This window comes from Podarcis melisellensis (assembly GCF_964234715.1).
Source record: "Podarcis melisellensis genome assembly, chromosome: 1".
NCBI classification, from domain to species: domain Eukaryota; kingdom Metazoa; phylum Chordata; class Lepidosauria; order Squamata; family Lacertidae; genus Podarcis; species Podarcis melisellensis.
In genome coordinates, this window is record NC_138528.1 from 94,477,806 (window position 1) to 94,498,690 (window position 20,885).

Here is a 20,885-nt window from a genome sequence, read left to right on the forward strand (position 1 = left end):
CTTCTTCCCCTCAAAACCTCTTCCAGAGGGTCTTCCAACCAGAGAGTAGGAGGGGAAGGAGAAGTTCTGTTGCACAAGCAGAAGTTTGCTTATAATAGTGGAACAACGGCAGGGGATACAACCTAACCCTTTCATATTTTGTTTTTAGTTATAGTTTAACAATATATTTCATTCTGTGAATTACATTATTTACAATATCCACTTGAATGTAGGGCTAATCAGGGATAAATGTGCACATGCTTAGTACACAAAAGGGTCTAAGATCAGTCCTTGGCACCTTCTGGTAAAGCTTTGGAAAGGCAGCATGAAGACTGGGGAGGGGGCACCAACTTTCAGCCTTGTTCCCCAACCCCTGTGTGGCATGGCAGTGTGCAGCCTGGGGGTTCCATGTCTAAGTATTATTGTGGCCCACTTGGTAAGGTAAAGGGTAAAGGTAAAGTAAAGGACCACTGGAAGGTTAAGTCTAGTCAAAGGCAACTATGGGGTTGCAACGCTCATCTCGCTTTCAGGCCGAGGGAGCTGGCGTTTGTCCACAGAGAGCTTTCCAGGTCATCTGACCAGCATGGCTAAACTGCTTCTGGTGCAGCAGAACACTGTGATGAAAACCAGAGCACACGGAAACGCCGTTTACCTTCCCGCTGCAGCGGTACCTATTTATCTACTTGCACTGACGTGCTTTCGAACTGCTAGGTTGGCAAGAGTAGGGACCAAGCAACAGCAGCTCACCCCGTCATGGGGATTCGAACCACTGACCTTCTGATTGGCAAGCCCAAGAGGCTCAGTGGTTTAGACCACAGCACCACCCGTGTCCCAAGGCCCACTTAGTATGGAAATTTGGACCACCCTGCCCCAAACCCTGGAAAGCCACTACCAGTCAGTGTAGACCCTAAGCTAGGTGGGTCACTTGTCAGACTGCATACGGCAGCTCCTTACACTTGTAACATAGCCCATTATTGTGCTTTCAACGGAAGAATTGAGATCTCTTTAGCAAGTAGGCAGAGATATATTCTGAAGAAACCTCTCTCTCTCTTTCTCACACATACACACAAACATTATTTAGCTTTACTAACCTTATATAGCGGACGTCTAACATCAATGGGACAGTTTTGAATTACCTCGTCTACTACTTCTGAGATAGGCTGTGTGAAGTCTGGATTAGCAAACTAAAAACAGAAGTATGTTTCAGCAAAGAACTGATTAGGTTACAAGTAATTTTATTGCTTAATGGAGCATTTTAAAAAACAAATACAAACAGGTTTCATTTTCCATACATAATACTGAAGCATCAGCCTTCTCTTTAACATATTAGAGGCAAGTGTAGATTATTGCAGATTTCTAAAGAAAGCATTAAGGAAGCTAGATGAGATGAATTTAGCAAGATGGAAAAAACTAAGATACATAGTGAGAAACACTATGGAAAAAGAAGCACTAGTTTAATTGAAGGTAAATTCTAATACAAAAAATATGTTAACTTAGAATCAGTATTTGCTCTGAAAAATAATCTTTCTTCTCGTCTCTCCCTCACCAGCCTCTACAGTCTTTCCCAATGGCTATTTTACACTGTAAATTTGAGGCAGCTTCTGCCTGCTTATGTACCTCTGTAAAGTACCACTTATTCTCAAAGGTCCTGTGTTATAATAATAAAGATCATTTGAAACTAATAAAAAAAAATGAAAGGGTAAAAAACCAAGTACAACCATATACAGATACTGAAGAACAGGAATTCAGGAAAATGTAAGCCTTCCAATCCCTTTACCCTTTCCATTCTCCCTGCTGCTGCATTGTACTGAACACTTTGGAGACCGCCTACACATCTCAGATGCTAAGCACTGAATCAAACAGTTTTATTCAGCATGAAAAAATGGGAATCAGCTGGAAGAAATATTTATTCCTGTTCCCTCAGCTCACCACAGAAGCCAGATTGGTGGTTTCAAATTTGAAGTGGGAAGAGAGAAACTATTATACAAAGCATGTTGTGTGGCTTTTAGTGATAACAGCTAGATCTCCCCTCCCACCTCCAGCCCCAGATTCTTCTTCAGCAGAGTATCATTTAAGAAGCAGGGGGAAATGCCTTAAAGCTTCACGATCCTCAAAAGTTAAAAACAGATTCAGTTGAACATTAAAGCCAACATAATTAACTCGGCACCAAGAAATTGAGTTCTAAGGTTATTTTAAAAAAGGGGGTGGGAGTACGCTGGCTTTTAATTCCAACTTTGAAAGGCACTACCTGCCCTACATTATGAAATGAAAGCTGCAATCATAAGTCACACTTACAAGGGAACAAGACTCGTTCAAGCACGACAGTATTTACTTCTGGGAAGATAAAACTAAAAGTATACTTCTGTGTGTGTTATGAAGATCTGCACCAGTTTACCTCAGGATGAAAGAAGATCTCTGGCCCCAAGAATCTCTCATAGCCAACATCAATGGTAAATTCTTTCTTTGAGATTGCGTTGATTCCAGTATATTGTTTGATCCACTTGGTACCATCTGCGTCATACTTGTTAAATTCTTTTACTAAATCAGGGCAGACATAACTAAAGCGTTCCTGGAAATAAGATGCAGGCAGTTACAAAAGAAATTCCCAAAAATCTACTAAGGTTTTATATTTGATCAGTTTAAATGGAACAGGAATGAAACTTCCTTTAAAAAACTAAAAAACAAATGAAAACACCAGAGAATTGTTGAGTTAGTATTAACTGCATACATTTAAGATAATTAGCACTCAGAGCTAGACACAATTCTATGCACCACTAGGCAAAAATTCTTGAGACCTGACAGCCTAAACTATCTTAGGTGGGGGGTTTTTAGTTGGGAGATGCTAACTCCGGAAAATGCATGCTCAAATGTACTTTTGCCATGGTTACATACCATACCATCATACACTTTAGAATTTAAAATCCATCAGTAATAATACAGCTGCTCAGGGGGGGGGGGGAAAGAAAAATTCATGAAAAGTCTCAAGAAAAGTAATTATGACTTTTCATTATGCAAAACTAAGTACTTTTTAGTATTAGAATACCTTCCTAGCCCAGAGAATTAATTAGATTACTGGCAATTTGTTACCACCAAGATAGCATCTTGATTTCCAATATATAAGTCACCTGATCTGAATTGTTAAAGTTAATACCAGTAGTGGCACAGAACATATATATGTTGTGTCAGCTTTTGAGTCTTACTGAGCCAATCATTAAGTATCTATTTGCTTTTTAAAATATACATTACCTTCACCGCTTTAGCAGTTTCCAATGATTGTTCAGGAGGGATTCCTACTTCTCGTTCTCTTAGCAATTGTTGAATAAAGTAAGTTATATCTCGTCCTGCAATTGGAATATGTTTGATACAGCTGCCAATCACATAACCTTCAGCCTGAAAGTAAAACATAATAATAATAAAATCCTTCAATGAACTTAATCCCAAATACAAACTTTAGAGACATATTTGTGAACACTTGAACACATATCGCAAGCAAGTCCCATGTTTCCATCCCTCTACTATCATCTCACTTTCTGTTACATGGATATTTCCCTTTACAGAACAGATAATGCTGGGTTTTCTACATGCCATAGATTATACCAGCACTTAATTAAAGCATCATCTACAACAACACAAAGCAATCTCTGCACTCTGATTCCTAATGAAATGAATCCTGGAAGTATTAAAGCTCTTCCATTTTTGTGTAAAAAGAGAGGAAATTTTGTTTATCACTACTGCAACTAAAGGATCCAAACTTAAAATAATTCTGAAGATATCTCTGTCTGTCTCTCTCTCTGTCTCTCTCTCTCTCTGTCTCTCTCTCTCTCTCACACACACACACACACACACACGGTGTGCGTCTTTAACATAGTGTAAACAGATAATGGTAGACAGAGATATATAAGGGGATCATCAGTCTGGTACAGTATAGCCTTCCTCTTTCACCAGCTTGTAAGGCAGAGGAGGAGGAAGAAGAAAATAAGAGAAGTAAATCTACACTGGATGAAGTGCAGGAAGCTTAGTTTCTGCCCGCATGATTTTTGTTTAATGTGGGGGTGGCAGCATCACTTCCAAAGAGATCGCCATGTCTTCCTTAAAGCAACGAACCCCACAAAATTTTCAGATTTAGCTGAAGGATACCTTCATATATTATACTGGGAGCATTACAGATTTAATCATTAAAAACTTTCAACAAGCTATAAAATTCAATTATATACCTAAAGCAAAAAAAGCAGATTTTCTCTAACTTCTGTCTCCAAAATAAAAATAAGAATAATTTTAGCACAATCTTGTTTGATATATAACACCTAGTTCACTTGGAAAATGCTGAACAGAGCTGCCAAGACTATCCTTCCCATAATAGTGATAGTTTTAGAAGCAGTAGTGTTTCACAAACCACACCTATATTTATGTGTACTTACCACAGGAATGACGTGGGTGACACCATCCCCACTGTCTATAACCGTTCCAGTCAGTGTTCGCTCTCCTACTTGTCTTGATGTCCAAGATGCAGCTAAGGCAAGGACGGCCTTATCCAAGGAAACAATTTGAGATTTAGTATCTCATAACCAGCCTAAAGGCCTATTCTTCAAGCAAAGATTGCCACATCAGACAAAAACCATTTAACATAGTTACATTGCACCATGCAGCAGAAGAAAACAAAACAAAGGAACTGGAAATAAAAACCCTTAAAATGGTATTCAAAAATTGGTAGATTTTACTTTCTATAATTGCAGCAGCACCCAAAAGTTAACCAGAAAAATGGAAATTTATTGTAATTCAAGCTTTGGGAAAATCTAAATATGCATTGATATATATAGGAACTACCTAACTGGTACTATATAGCTGAAGCCGCACTAGTTTTAAACAGTCTTAAAACTCAGGCTCCTTTCTCACATTACCTTGTAATGTTGGGATCACTGCAGCACAGCTCCTTTCTGTACCATGAAGGCAACAGCAGAAGATCTGGCTTCTGAAAGGAGCTTCCCATAGAAATTGCACCCCTTTTTCAGGAGCTGACAAGGGAGCCATTTTCCCATATACTCAATCAATTACTGTGGGCTTTATCTTTCCTGTGTTGGTACCAAGGATATTATGGGTACTAAAATATTATTGTGTTTCTGAAAAGCTTTTCTTTAAGATAATATTATATTAAATTCAACAGTTTATAGCAAAGAAATGTCAAATTATTGCTGCAGATCTTCTGCAGAAGGATTTAGGCACAGTCAATAAAAGTAAGGAGTTCAATGAAGAGCCGTGCATTCAACAGAACATAATGAGGAGGAACTAAAACACTAATGTAGACACTCAAAACAGAAAGGTTAAGGATCCACATCCTCACAAGCCTACACAAGACGACAGCTGTTTTCTGGAAGTACGGTAGGTTGAAAAGATTAGCTTTTACAGTAAACTATATATGCAGATCTGAATGGTGAAGTCTCTGAATCATTATCTGACTTTTCTCTTAAGAGGCAAAGTGCATCTTATTCCACAGATCAATCTGAGACACAGAACTATTCTTCCTGTGACAATTTTGCTGTTGTCTCCCCTTTGAAAGAAGGCAAAGCTGCTCTAAATCTAAACAGCTATACATACACATATGGACTTTTGTGTTGTATTTTAAAAGAAACCTGAGGAACGTGCTATTCAGAGATTAAATGTGGGGCAATGTATGTTTATGAAATACATAATCTGCTTTTCAAAACAAAATTTCAGAACAACTTTATGTGTTTAACATTGAATTTTCACTGGTATGAATACTTTTCTTAATTTTAAATATTACGCTCTGTTTTAAGGTCTACAAAGGGACATTTTTGGGTTAGAATAGATGTTTATAAATTTATTTATATCCCTTGGCCTTAACAGAGAGCCTTATTGCATGTTCAGGAAATTCAAACAAGTATAGTGTCCTAATTTGAAGAGCCAACAGAAACAGAGAGATGTATCTTCAAATGGTTAAGACATTCTGTTCATAATCATATCTTCTAGTGCGTGAACACGTTTTTTTGTACTCCTTTTGTGGAGTAATTACAGCTTGTTGTTATTTGCTCATGTATTTCTTTGCAATACAACAATTGGGATCACAATTAGACATGATGGCAACAGCTTACAACCTTGTGCCAGCCGACAAACAGAACAGGCGGGGATTGATTTAAAGCATAGCATTGGCTGGTGGGGAAATCAACCTGCTCATATTTCCCAACCAAATATCACTTTTTAAAAAGCAGCCACTCTCTGTGACTGGAAATAATGTCTGCCAGAACATTCATGGGAGAAAAACAGCATAAAAAGCTAGGGGGCAGAATAGTTCAGATGGTGTAAGATTCAGCTTCCACACCAATCAAACCATGCAAAAAGTAAAGAGATTTGGCAGCAGACTTAATTCTAAACATGGTTATCGTAATGTGGCATTCAGTTTGGCCCCAAGAACAAGGTGAATTGTTCTTGTCCTTTAGCAGGATTAAACCAGAAATTAGTTTTTGATCATCTGGGTCAGAGTCCACATGATAGGTTCCAAATCCGGTGCCAATCCCAATTTCTGCACAACAGTTTGCATATTCTCCTCTTAAGGAACGTTACTTAAAACATTTATTTCAACTGTAAACTAAATGATGCTTCACCTGAACAGCAATGTAAAGCCCGGGAACATTGAAGGACTCAAACATGATTTCTGCAGTATATTCCCTGTTTTCTGGAGTATTTAGAGGGGGTTCAGTCTGTAAAACAAAATCATCCAGTCAGCTCAATTGAAACACAGCTTTTTACAGTTGAGTTGTACTTGTAGAAAAACAACAACAGAAGAATGACAAGAAAGAATAGCAAGGTATTTCAATATCCCATGTGGCCTGAACACCATTAGAGTACGTCTTGAGCTTCACAGCACATGGTTTATGGTTTCTTCCTCCACAGAAGTAAGAGGCTGCTTGAAGACAGAGGGGCTGAACTAGTGGGAAGAATGTATGTATACCCCACCATACATGTATCATGTATAGGTTGGTGAAGGCTGATAGAAATCCTCACTTGCAGTCTGAATACATACAGTCAAAACTAAGGACCAACAGATCAGTGCATTTCTAACCCGTGTCAGTTTCACTTATGTTCATCCATTCCGCCCCATTTCTACATTAATATTCTATTTTATATAACATTGGCAAATATTAAATATTTAAATATTTTGCAACAAATTATCCAAAAATATATATTTATAAACAAAATGGCTACCAAACTTACTTTGTCTTAAAATACCCATTCCTATACACATTTTGATGTGTTTGAGCATGAACTATATCACAAATTCAGAAGCATGACAAATCCAAATAATAACTGTGTTTCAATCCACAGTCTGGTTCCGGAAGGACAGCTTAGTTAGACCAATTCATATCGGAATTCACGAAGAACAAATTAATCTGGCATTTCTAGTCAAAATACAGGTTTAGCATCTCATTTTCTGTTTTGGATAATAAGTCTAGGACTTATGCCTATACTTAGAGTTGACTATACTACGTTAAGCAAAGTATCTTTAATGTAACAATATTTCTGTTATAATAATGTACCTGTGTGTTCATTTTTCCATTTACCGTTTTATATAAAAATAGAGAAATTTAACAAGCTAATTTGCATCCAATTCTGAAATATGACATAGGGGCCATATAGATCCTGGACCCATTGTTAAAATCAAAAATGTTCTCATGTGAGTTAGAGGCCACTCAAGGCCTATTTTCTAAGAATCCCAGCAGAAAAAAGTTGAAGAAACCAAATGTCACTGACTAATGCTTGTCTCTAAGCAACAGCAGCTGTTTTAGCAGTCTTAATTCTACTCAAACACCAGATATACCCCTGTTGCATCACTGGAGAAATACTTATGTAAAATGCAGTTGCCAGGACACCATTATTCAGCTCTAGAGAGAGCTGGTGCAAGTTAAAAGAAACAGAAACTGAAGCAGTCATCCAAAATTCAGAAGCTCTGTGGCTTTTAACACTCCAAAAAGAAAAACTCCTTTAATCAGTAACTGCTACCGTGCATGTGTTCAAGCTGCTACTTCTGCTTCAACTCTCTTGCAAGTTAAAATTTATTCTACACTGTGTGCTGAGAGGATGTTGTGAACGCTTAAAAAATAGAAGATAGGCTGTACTCACCAATAGAAAATAATGATCTTCAGGTTCTGCCCTTAAATATTTAAAGATTACTTGTTCCATAAACCTCTCCATCAAATCCCAGTCTTCAACTATTCCATGACGGATGGGCCACTGTTGAAAATGTTGCAATTAAAAGAGGGGATTTTTTTAAGGCAGTTTAAGTTATGTTAGAGCTACATAAATATAATTCTGTATGAAAATCAAAAGAACTAGTCTGCAAGGTATTAGCTCAGCATATAAATTGTTCAAGATACTTATTCTTGTGTGTAGGATTTAAGGACTACATCTCAGTCTTTTCAAACATCCTAGATAAAAACAACAGTACTCTATATCCCAACTATGTTTTACACAGCTATGTTGCTCAGCTGAATATCAACTTAACATAAAATCATAAAACCTGCCCTGTTGGATCCAAGTAAGGGTCCATTTAATCTAACATCTCACTCACCCCCATTAGCAACCTCTGGGAAACTCACAATGAAACATAACGGCCAAATTCCACTGATAATTATTTATTTTCTGGATGCACTGTTGATATAACTAAGATACAACTAACTTTTACTATACAGTTTTGAAAAAACGAAACACTGGATTCCTTGAATGAAGAGGACAAGCACAAAACTATTTAGGTGAAGAGCGCCACGAAAAAAATTAGTGACACAACTCACCTTCTTCATGTTGATCTATGCTATTTCACTGCCTAAAAGGATCTTTCACATTAAGATCATTTGCTCCTCTTTTAATTCAAAGAGAGCTGGATGGTCAAAGGTAGGCCCATATAGAGCGCATTTTGTTTGCTAATGTTTCATGCTGGTTCTGAGTTATGGCATTTGGCTAAGTTTTTTCTAGTGACTTGCACACAAATGTGGCAGTTTAGTCACAGAATGTGACCAGGGGACCATTTCTTCAGCGAGATGGCTGTGACCCAAGTGATGGCCCTTCTCTGCCATGACTTCCAAACTTTAGAATTACATTCCTGAGGATAACACAACCTTCTTCATTCTCTAAAATATTGCTCTGAAATATTGGCTCAACTACCAGGACAGAAATGTATTAAATAAACTTGCAATCTTATAACCACAAAATATTTTATTCATTCCAACCAGAGACTTGCGAGTTGCAACATTATCATTGTTTTATGGTACTTTATGCATTATCATTCTATAAAACAACCTCTGTAATGAGCAGGCAAATCTCTACGGCAGGGTAAATTGGTTGTGTGGTTTCTTTTTTATTAAAAAGTAGCAAAAGTTCTAGTTGTAAATACCTTTGTTGCATATGTTGGTTTTTCTATTGCTTCATCCCCAATAAAGAAGTCTAGGTCATCCACACCTTTCATAACCCTTCTCTGTGCTTGATCGACAACCTTGGCAGATTCCTTGATAGCGATACCTTAAATGTGTGGGGGGGGGGGGAGAGAGTTGCAGTCAGCCGAGACAGATATGTATCCTAAACTTTCAAAGCGATATTCATTTTGTTGCAAGTACTGCCAAGGAGGAGGTTATTCATTTAGTGGGTACACAATCTAACTTTCTAAATAGATACATTTCAAATGACTTTGAGGAATAGACTTCAAGACACCCACAAGGAAAGTAATCTGTAGGTGCAGTGTGCTTCTGCCACATAAATCTATCAGGAACTCGCCAATTCTATAGCACCAAGGAAGGAACTCTGTACCACTTACTGTATGTACCCTCATTGCAGTTATATGTCTCCATTCCTACGCAAAAAGTTACTGAATTTTATTACATTTCTACAGCTTCCCTTTTCTCATTTAGTTTCTCATCCCTTTTCTCATTTGGTTTCTCATGGCCTCCTTTTCTACCACATAGCATTAATCTCTCAGCACATTCCTCTACAAATCTCTCATTTTAGTTCTAAATGTACATTTTTACTGAATAAGCAGAAGTGTTATAATAGAAAATTGAGGTACTGGGCCAATAGCCCTGGCCAGAAAGTTTTATTTGTTTGTTTGCTTTTTGCTTTTTAGTATCCTTCAGTCATTTCAATTCAGTTTTATTTGATATCACCATCACAACTTGAAGAAGCAACAGATCTTGGGTAGGGGATGGGGTGGGAAACAATGCAAAAAGCCTTTCCAAACTCCACTTAATAATTTTGCCCATGTCCAAATTTAAGATGTAGTGGAATTATTTTGGGCAACTTCAGAGCAAGAAGAAAAGAAGAAAAACAGCGCCCTAGAAAAGCAGTGCCCTGGAAATTACGTCTGGGTAGAAGAAAAAGATGAGAGTTGTGCCGGCAAGAAAGTGGTTGTCTTGGATTTGTGTGCCGCAAGAATAAAACGCTTTAATAACAAATAAAGTTGTGTTTGTACTGCATTGGGCATTAGTGTGCACACTGATTAAGTCTAAAATCTTTAAAAGAAAATTCAGTGACAGCTTCTTCGGAATAGTTTATCACAACTGCAAATGTGTTCAGTACTGTAAAGATCAATCAATCAATGGCATTTTGAGCCATATCACACCATCATGAATTAAGGGGGGAGGACCTGAATATAAATATGACTAATAGTTTCCTCCAGGCATAGCTAAATTTCTGGAAGCTCTTTTTACCACATTGATTACCTCAACCTCCTTCCACCTGTTAAAAAGCCTATCTCTGCAGTTAAAAAAAATCCACAATTATGTGAGATATTTATGCAAAACTACATGCCTAATGTAGATGTTTCAAGTTGCAGTGCACCATCATTCCTTATGAAGGATGCCAGCAATGCCACCCTTCAGGATACTACAAGCTATAATGAACATGAAGAACTTGTCTAGATGGGCAGCATATAAATGTACTAAATAAAGGACTCCCTCCACCCAGTCCCCAGGTTTTTATTTCTAACTATCAGTAGCCATTCCAACCAGGCTATCGAAGGAGAAAAGATAATGCAAGGCCTCTTCATCGGTCCTGCTGAAAGACTAGGTTCCACAAGCCTTCTCCCATGATACAGAAAAACGACGAGAACAAATTTATATTCTCATTTTCAAAGCAGCCCGGGATTGTTTAAATTAGTATTAAAAATCAGTACTTTTCTAATAAAGATAATCCTATTCTGGAGCATGAATTACAACAAGCAATTGCACTTAGTATAATTATTCATGAACTTGGCCTTTGGGGATGGAAGAGCAATAGATGTTTTCATTTCATCAGCTGATATTATAGCCCCTTGAGCAGCAGTTCCTTTCAGACAGAAATAATAAATTGGTGTGAGTTTTCTTTCTTGAGAGCAGCCTCTCTCAACCTCGGGTCCCCAGATGTTGTTGGACTGCAACTCCCATCATCCCAAGCAACATCTGCAGACCCAAAATTGAAAAAGGGCATCTACTGATCATATGAGAGTTCTGTAACAGTTTTCCCATGAATAGACTTGAATTTCACAGGACACATAGAAAGAATAAGGCACACAAAGCAAGAGGAGCCAGCAGCACTTGCTAATCTAGGGCAGCCAAGAAAGAGAACAGCTGGGGAAAGATCCTCCAAGACTCAGCATTGCAGTGCTAGAGTCTAATTAGAATATCTTTTGCTATTCTGGAGTTTGTTCTTCAAGAATGATTTGAAAACTACACAGTAATTTGCATCAGACATTGTATCAGTTGTATACATAATGCTAAACCACACCATGGCTAAACATTAATACACAAGTGTGTAGGTACTCATAGTAAACATCACAACCATTTCACTCCTTTCTTGGTTGTCTTGCTGCCATTCTACCAATAACTTTAAAAACTTACATCTCATGGTTTGTGGATGAGGCAAACCACAAGCCCAGGTTCAGATATAACCATGGCTTAGCTCCATGCAGCACAGTAGCAGAATGACCACGGGAGAAACAAAGTGGCTGCAATGTTTACTGTGAGGAAAAAAGCATTTAAAAATATACACCTATTCTTGAAACTAAGAACTGGATATATCTTTGGACACAAATATAAACTGATCAAAAACATAAAACTTACATGATGGAATGATGAACTGTGGCTCTGTATTACCAGCATATCCCAGTTTGGTATACCTGTAAAGGCCAAGAAACAGTAATAGGTTACATTACCAGTCACCAACGAAAGGCAGCACTTACAAACCAATGTCATAAAAACAAATACTGATTCACAGAAATATTCCCACTGATATCCCATCACTGATGACTCTTACTGTGAATTTTTACCACTTAAAACACCAGACCAATTTGAGGATTTGCATACCTGAAACATAACTGCTTTCTTGATAACAATGATGCCAAAGCTATATTATTCAACCCTTAATCCACATGAATTATGAAGATAGACTGCTCAATGCAATATTATTGTTCTAGGCAGAAATCCTAAACAGCAAAGGCAAAGGTGCAAGATACATGCATACAAAACCACCATGTTTTTATGAGTTTTGCTGCAGCTAGTAAAGTAGCTGAAAAGGTTAGCAGCTTCTTCATTTAGAATTTTGCTTCCCTTGCTAAATGAGGTGATCAGCTTTGCTACAAGTTTCAAAACCCATCTAGTTCTATGCACATTTCTTGAATTGCAGCTTTACTCTGTTAATTAAGGAATGCAATTATCTTGCCTCCCATGAAGAACAAATATCACCATTCAAGTCAAGGGTTTCAGTGTTGAGGTCCATATTTATAAGACAATGTTGGCTTATAAGACAATAAGGCTTCCTTGAGGATTTTTAAATTTAATCTTAAAATACTATTTTTAGCATTTCACAGGACTTAGGTGGTGCGCGCTGTAAAGACGTGTATGTGGAATGAGCTATTGTAGATCATAGGCAATTAACCATATTTTACTGAATCATAGCCACTTCATGTACTCACATCTAAGTGATCACACTGTACTTAGTACTTTAGCATACAGCAAAGCAATGCCTGGCAACCATGTACAAATTTAACAACTTGTTCTCACTCTGTCTCTCGTCTCTGCATCAAACCTCAGTTCTCTAAATTTTTCACTTTTGCTCTTTTGCAAATGGTGCACAACTAATTGCTTTTCCTTCACACATTTGCCTTTATTTCCTATCAAAGGCAAAGGCTTTTTAAAGGTCTTTAAAATGCCTCCTTGCATTGCACTTACCAGAATCCAATTTGCCTTCACCATCTGGCAATCAATGACATGTACTTTACGCCTTGCTTCTTTTCCTCTTCTCCATATCCTATACTTTTAGATTATAAACTGCTGTTTATTTTAAAAATATAGTACCTACTATAGCTTTTAGTCCTTCAAATAATGCAGGCAGGAGCTTTGTTGGAACACCCAAAATATCCTTTTGGGGAACAACTGTGCTACACACAGCACCACTGACTGCTTAAAATATCAGTACAGCACCAGTCCAGAGGGGAGAGCTGGACCTTAGCAATGGATAAAGAAGATAATCTACAACAAGATCACACATGTTGTCTGCTAGGTAAAAAATAGAATAAAAATCACAATAGGATCCCTAGTGTTTTTAAGTATGTGCCATTTACTCCAGGCAGTGCACAGAAACTGCTTCTAAATAAAAATCCTGTTTTCAAAAATGCTATTCAGTTATGTTTAACTCAGGTAACTCATACTTCTCTATCAAATTTGTTAAAATTCAATTTTAAGCATCATGATGCAAGCCTAGTGGAATATTTATAGGCTTCAGTAACCTGGAAATAACCCATAAACTCATCATTAACATTAGTAAGATACATACAATATTAACTCAAGCAAACAATGCTTGTGATTTAGAGAATGTTTCAATACTAGATTTTTTAAAAATGAATGTAGCAATTATTAGACATTGCTATGATCATTTTAATTCAGCTAAAGCCTTGCAACCCTTTTCTTGGTCCAGTTCACAAAAGCACCATGAGAAAAGCTGCTGCTAATGTGCATTTTTATATATGGGAATGGATACTGAGCCTCTGCTATAGCACATTTGCAAAGCTGATCAGGGTCCGGTATGGTTTCAAATTAGATGTGGGACCGTGTGTTAAGATTCCTCCATTGAAGGGTGTTGGACTAGATGATCCTTGAGGGTCCCTTCCAGCTGTACAATTATATGACTCTATGACTCACCTAGACTCACATTATGAATTCATCACAGATATGGGACTTTAATACAGGTAATCCAACTACTAGTTGGTTGTCACTTTTTGGTAAGTAAAAGCTAACAGATACCTGCAGTCCAACAAAGTCCATTGCAGTGCATCCAGCACAGAAGGCATTCACATGGAAATGGAGTGGGAGAAGAGAAGAGCTATCAATTCAGCTGCTTGTACTCCCAGCAGAGGAGCCACAGGAGCTTTATTACAAACATGACTCTAAAACAACATGGAATTTGCCCCCAAAGCTGTCCAGGTCAAGGTCTCATAAAGCATTACTCCAGCTCCGTGAATTAATGTAACTGGCTTATGTTCATGTTTATATTCTCCTTATGCTACTCTGCCTTTATCCCACAGCCCTACTTACTTATTCTTAATATTATTATCTCTATCCCCAAATAACCTTCATAAGTATCAGAAAACTACAGCAGATGTCGCCAAGCATCACATAAATGAAACTGGTCACATGGTAAGCCAGACCGAAGCTCAACTGATTGTCCATGATTTAGACCAAATTTATCTTCATACCCAACATATGTGAACAACTCAATCTAGGTGAGGGTTAACAATTACCACAACTGAGGCCAAGTGCAATGGACTTCCCAAGTACAGTCTCTATAAATACAGTACCTAAGGTGTGGGTGCCTTGCAGATCAAGAGGTTAGACACAGCTATTAGTTGGGAAGGTGTCTTGTTCTGCCACCATGCATAGACTCTACATTGTGAGTGTGTCTGAACCACACCAATTGCCAGATTATATGTTAAAACTGACAAGATTTCACATGCTAAGATCTTGGAAATATTTTTCTTTAGATACATTCATACTAACAAAAAGGAACTTTACTCCCTTTTCACCTTATTTTCTTTTAGGCAGAGGCAGAAATACAGCTTAGACCAAACCAAAGTCTGTCCTCCAGACTGGCCCAAGTCCAGATTAGAATGGGTGCTGCTTATCAGGAATGATAAATTCTGCAACAGCCAGACAAGAATATGAACTTCATTGTATTGTAATCACTGTAACAAGCTTATGGCTGGCATTATTCAAGTTTCAGAAAAATCATTCCTAGTGCATGGAACAGGGAGAACCTACACACCTTGTCATGTAGAGTTAAGGATGCAACAGGTTAAAGAGTAAAATTTTGAGATATTTTTTAAGACATCTGACCAACTTCCTATCTAAGAAGCAAGAGTACATAGCTTTTAACACAAAAAGCTCCTACCAACGTTAGGAATAGAATAGAATTTTACAAACCAATGGATTAAATTTCAGTTTGTTCACAGTCATCTATATCAAGACTGTCTCCAGATACCTGCTCACGAGTTCTACAAACTTTCTAGGATTAGTAGGTAAAATGTGAGACAGTTGGGTCTCTGCTATAATTCAACTGAGAAACTTTTTCAAAAATAAAATGTTATAGAAAATTGGTTATTGATGACTTCACCTAGAAGTTTAACACAAAAGGTAAGATGCATGGGGGACAGAATGGAACACCGTAGCACCACAGGAGTCAAAAGGTTTAGGTGTTGCAAAAGTCACAACAGCATCACCAGCTGAGTATATCTGATCAGAATGGACTGAAGCCAGATCAAAACTGCCATCCAAGCCCAGCCCAGCAAGATGACACAAAAGAATACAAGGGTCTATGGCAGTGGTTTTCAACCTGTGTGTCATGGTGCCCTGGGGTGCCTTGAATGATAGTCAGGGGTGCCTTGGGCAACACTGGCCTCTGTCCCTCTTTCCCTCCCTCCCGCGTCTCTGCCTCCCGAAGGCCTGCACAAATGTTCATTGCAGCAGCCCTGGCTATAAGCTCCCCAGGTGAATGGTGCCTCTGGGGCTGGCCAGCAGGTCCTTCCCAGGCCCCTGTGGGCAGTGTGAGGAGCCACCTCCCCTTGGGGCAGGCGGGGGGGGGGCTGAGAGACCGGGGCAGCCAGTGTGGCTGCCCAGAGGACTCCCTGCGAGAGGAGGCTGAAGGAACCATCCATAAGGGAGCACGTTTGAAAAAGAGTGAGAGGCTGCCGGCTCTGCAGGCAAGGGGTGACATAACTGGGCTCCTAAATCCCACAGGGGTGCCTCAGAAAAAATGTAATTGGTCAAGGGAGCCGTGGACTCAGAAAGGTTGAAAACTTCTGGTCTATGGTACAGAAAGCCACCAAAAGCCCAAGAGGGTCACCCTCCACATCCCCAATCCATTCTCAGCATAAGTCATCCGCCAGGGTGACCAAGGCTGTTTCAATCCTGTAACCAGTCTGGAAAACTGATCAAAATGAATATAAATTATCAGTTTTCTCCAAGACAGCCAGAATTTGAAAAACAGTTCGAGTACATTCTGCGTGGAAGTACAGAGGTGAAAAAATAGAACATGAGACTCCCTAGGACTGAGATGTAGGGGAAGAGAATGACAAGAACTGTCTAGGGGCCAAAAGATAAAGTACGTTGAATGACAATAGGGAACAAGGCAAATAGGGAAGGGTTATGAGGGGCATTATATGAGACTATGATATGGGCAGGTGGTTACACGTAAGAGATATGGGACACAAGAGAATAGTGATTATGAGGCCAAAAGAAGGAAGTGCTTTATGGGTCAAGATAACAGGAAGAAATAGGGCCATTCATTTGTTGGTATAGAGAAGATTTCCCAGGTTTCCCCAGCTTTCTCTTGCTCAGCAACAATGTGGAAAATAACAAAATGGCTTCTCCACCCTTTATCTTAATAAATGCATAGATAAAGCTGAGCAACGGCCATTTCTTCCAATTTTCATATGCTTGTGCTATAGTGATCTGGAACATCAGACGTTTGTGGATTAATACTGGATTTTCATAACCAGCCTCTGATAACCAAAAATGCTGCAGATGAAGCATTTTATAGCCCTTTTTATGACAAAGCACATGCAAAATGATCATCCAACCAATTTCTGTCTCATTTCTTTCTCATGCAGACTTTCTGAAACATCTCCCATGAGTGAGCCCTTTGAGAAGAACTAGCATTAAGGCCCTATTAAAATTGCTATTTCTTGCTGCATTTTCAGGGCACAGCATCCCAAACACATTTCCAAGTACAGAAGCTCATAAGTGACAGATTGGGAGTAGAAAGACCTTAATGCCGTTCATTGTTTTAGCACTACTGTGATGTGTCATACTTTGTATTGAGCAATAAAATAACTTCCAATAAAACAAATGCCTTCTGATTCCAAAGCAACTCACAAAAGAATCATCTATGTACATTCTTACTAAGAATAAGTTTTGAACATATTCTAAGACACTGTACATTTCGGATATAGTCCTCTATTTGGGAATAAGTGCCATTGAACAAAACAGAGCCTATATACAAGGAACCATGCACAGGATTAGGCTGTTAGTGCAAGAGTACAGAATTCAATAAAAGAACATAGGTGAAGCAATATCCTAGCATTTTAAAAACGTACGCTCAGGAAAACCAAAAACAGAAGACCAAGATGTAAAAGAGTGCTTAATAGCTTATGTAGGCAATGATCCACAGCATAAAAACACATCCTGACTGGAAGGAAAATACTAAGATGTACTTCCAGTAAGTCTAAGCTCAAACAGTACAACTCAGCAAATCTAAAAATATTCATTGCTACTTTAGCAAAAATGCAGAAGAATGAGTCATGAAAATAAATAAGATAATTGGCAGGCACTCCAGCCATTCAGTTCTGAGCCTACACTACTACTCTAATTCTTGTTCAAAGAGCTAAATCTCATCTTCAGCAGGGTAATTTCAATACCACAATAACCAGGTGGGTCATCAGTTCATAGTGCGAAACAAGGACAAATATAACAAGGGGAAAAAATAAACAAATCTTGATACTTTAAAAGATTTCTAATTCCACGTTTAAACAGTGGGGAGAAAATCTCAAACTGTATCAAACTACTATAAGTATTTTTATTCAGTAACAATGTAGGCAAACCTAGTTTAGGAATGCAGTAATACAAAGAATGCAAAGCAAGATGCAACTCATTCATGACTCAGGGAATAATGAAACACACCTCAATTTCAGTTCAGTTTACAGTAGGAAACAGTAATTATTATTTAGCAGACCTTGGTATTAGCAGTATCACCAATTCCAGATTCTCTTAGCAATGCAACCTTTAGGTGAATTCATAATTACTATAAGACATACCAAGTAAAATGATTATATTTATATTTGCATAGTCCTTTGGAAGCCTACAGAGGGATGTTTGTTGTATACTATTCAACCCACTCTGAGACAAGAGTTATTTTCACAAATAAGGTATCTCCAGTACCCTTCTGCAATATGAGATTAATACATACAAATTAGTATTAAACCTACTGACACAAAATGGAAGAGAAATCATTCATGAACCAGAAAAGGAAATTATGCTAGCTACCAATTCCTTGTTAGAGTTTTGCTAACCTTTTCAAGTTCCAAAAAGAAAAAGAGTCAGGTCATTCCTGTTGGGAAAATATGTGCTTAAAATATGGCTCTTACTCTCTATACAGTAGGGAGTTAACACATTAAACAAGCAATTAGAGGGCTATACTGGAGAATAGTGACTAATTTAATTCTGGCTGTAGAGGTAGAAAAAAATGTAATGAAGATTTGAAAGCACAAATGCTATAGGATGAAGTGAGTTAAAATGAATGGGATGTATGCAACCAAGTAGACCCATTCCAATTAATAAACTTTAATTAATATACTCCTAATACTGTTTTTTGGATACAAGCCAATATGATTCAAAATCAAATGTTTATTATCCAAGAATCGCTAGGAGGAAAAACTGGCATGCTTCTGCATGACGTGCATCCACAGAGCAAGCTGGTATAATTCACCAGGTCAAGAAAACTTTGAACAGGAAGCTAGATTAGATGGGCCTTTGGTAGAAGGCCAAAGCAGAACTCTTCTTATGATCTTAACAGAAATGGTATTGTAGCCCTTAACTTTCTCATTCATTATTTTTGGCCATGGCACATGTTGATCAATATCAACTTTCAGTTTCTGTACCTGCACTTTCCCTCTTGAAGTTGAAAGAATAGCTAAACCCTGATGCCTGAAAACAGCACGGAACTAAAACTGTTTGAATTGCCATTTGTCAGTAGTGTTGAAGCTGGAAAAAGACACTGATACTTCAAAGTTGCAGACAAAAAATCCTTTGTTAGTCTATAAAAGGAACAGGGAATAGAGGAAACTCTAGGCAGACAGCCCACAGGCCAGTTCACTCAGCCCAGTAATTTATTGTGGCAGTAGATATTTGCTTTGCTTCTTTTAAACACATATATTTTATAACCAGCTTATGGCCCTCAGTATGACAGGTCTTCTGTTGGTTGAATTTGACTCCTGATTGTCATTCTGTCACCAATACTAGCACTGTGTCTCTTGCCGATAGCGTTTCTGGCTGCCATTGATCAGTTGCTCTGATTAGCAAAGGGCCTTCCAAATCATGCAGCTGACTCCCTTTGAAGAGCAACTCATGCCTACATGGATCGGAGAGTGCCAATAAGAAGCACAATAAGCAAAGGGAATGGAGGCAGAAAGGAAAAGCAATTGTTGGGGAAACAGGTGGGGAATACAAGACTCAATACTGAAATGTTTTAACAGTATTTGCTGTTGCTTATGCTGATAGGCCCTTGGCTATCTTTATTATAAATATTTCCAGTGATGTAATGAAAAGCTGGTGAAACATTGTATATATGAAAAATATAAACTTAGAAATCACTTTCCTAAACTGTTGATGGGCATAAATAATAATCTGAACAAGGCAATCATAATTAGGTTAATTTCTGTCCTATAACATAGCTAAGTGCCATTATCTTAAACCGTGGGTAGGCAAACTAAGGCCCGGGGGCCGGATCCGGCCCAATCGCCTTCTAATTCCAGCCCACGGATGGTCCGGGAACCAGCGGGTTTTTACATGAGTAGAATGTGTCCTTTTATTTAAAATGCATCTCTGGGTTGTGTGGGGCCTGCCTGGTGTTTTCACATGAGTAGAATGTGTGCTTTTATTTAAAATGCATCTCTGGGTTATTTGTGGGGCATAGGAATTCATTCATTTTTTTCTTCAAAATATAGTCTGGCCCTCCACAAGGTCTAAGGGACAGTGGACCAGCCCCCTGCTGAAAAGTTTGCTGACTCCTGTTCAAGAGGGTTTATTTTTTAACTACTCACATGTTATAAGTGAGGCAAACACTGAGCAGCTAAAGCACATATGGGATGCATTGTAGCCATATTCTCTTCACACACTCAAGCTGACTCAGATAGAGGAAAAACCACTGTCACAGTATCCTAACAACCAGGAGCATGCAAAACAGGAGAAATCATATTGTGGGTGTTTCGCCTTCAATATACAGTGGTACCTCGGGTTAAGAACTTAATTCGTTCTGGAGGTCCGTTCTTAACCTGAAACTGTTCTTAACCTGAAGCACCACTTTAGCTAATGGGGCCTCCTGCTGCCGCCTCACCACCAAAGCACGATTTCTGTTCTCATCCTGAATCAAAGTTCTTAACCTGAAGCACTATTTCTGGGTTAGCGGAGTCTGTAACCTGAAGCGTATGTAACCCGAGGTACCACTGTACTTTAACAATCATCAGTTTGTTAATGTGAACACACACTCTTTTTAAGAGTCAATAATCAGGTAACTTGCACTGGGAGAAGCAACACTTGTTTTTTCTAAAGAATTCTGAAACTAATAGAGTTCAGGGTAGTCATATTTCACAGTACAAATTTGTACAG

The 20,885-nt window shown here is 38.4% G+C and overlaps 1 protein-coding gene across 1 annotated transcript in view; it reads right to left on the reverse strand.

Moving 5' to 3' along the window:
* Window positions 1–20,885, reverse strand: part of ACTR3 (actin related protein 3) — a 34,394-nt gene that overhangs the window by 3,689 nt on the left and 9,820 nt on the right. The window contains exons 2-9 of the mRNA XM_081922011.1: window positions 12,075–12,130; window positions 9,380–9,504; window positions 8,113–8,223; window positions 6,597–6,692; window positions 4,398–4,505; window positions 3,226–3,369; window positions 2,375–2,548; window positions 1,071–1,163 (exon numbers count right to left, since the gene is read on the reverse strand). Coding sequence (XP_081778137.1) covers window positions 1,071–1,163; window positions 2,375–2,548; window positions 3,226–3,369; window positions 4,398–4,505; window positions 6,597–6,692; window positions 8,113–8,223; window positions 9,380–9,504; window positions 12,075–12,130 — 907 coding nt within the window. The remainder of the gene's footprint in view (window positions 1–1,070; window positions 1,164–2,374; window positions 2,549–3,225; window positions 3,370–4,397; window positions 4,506–6,596; window positions 6,693–8,112; window positions 8,224–9,379; window positions 9,505–12,074; window positions 12,131–20,885) is intronic.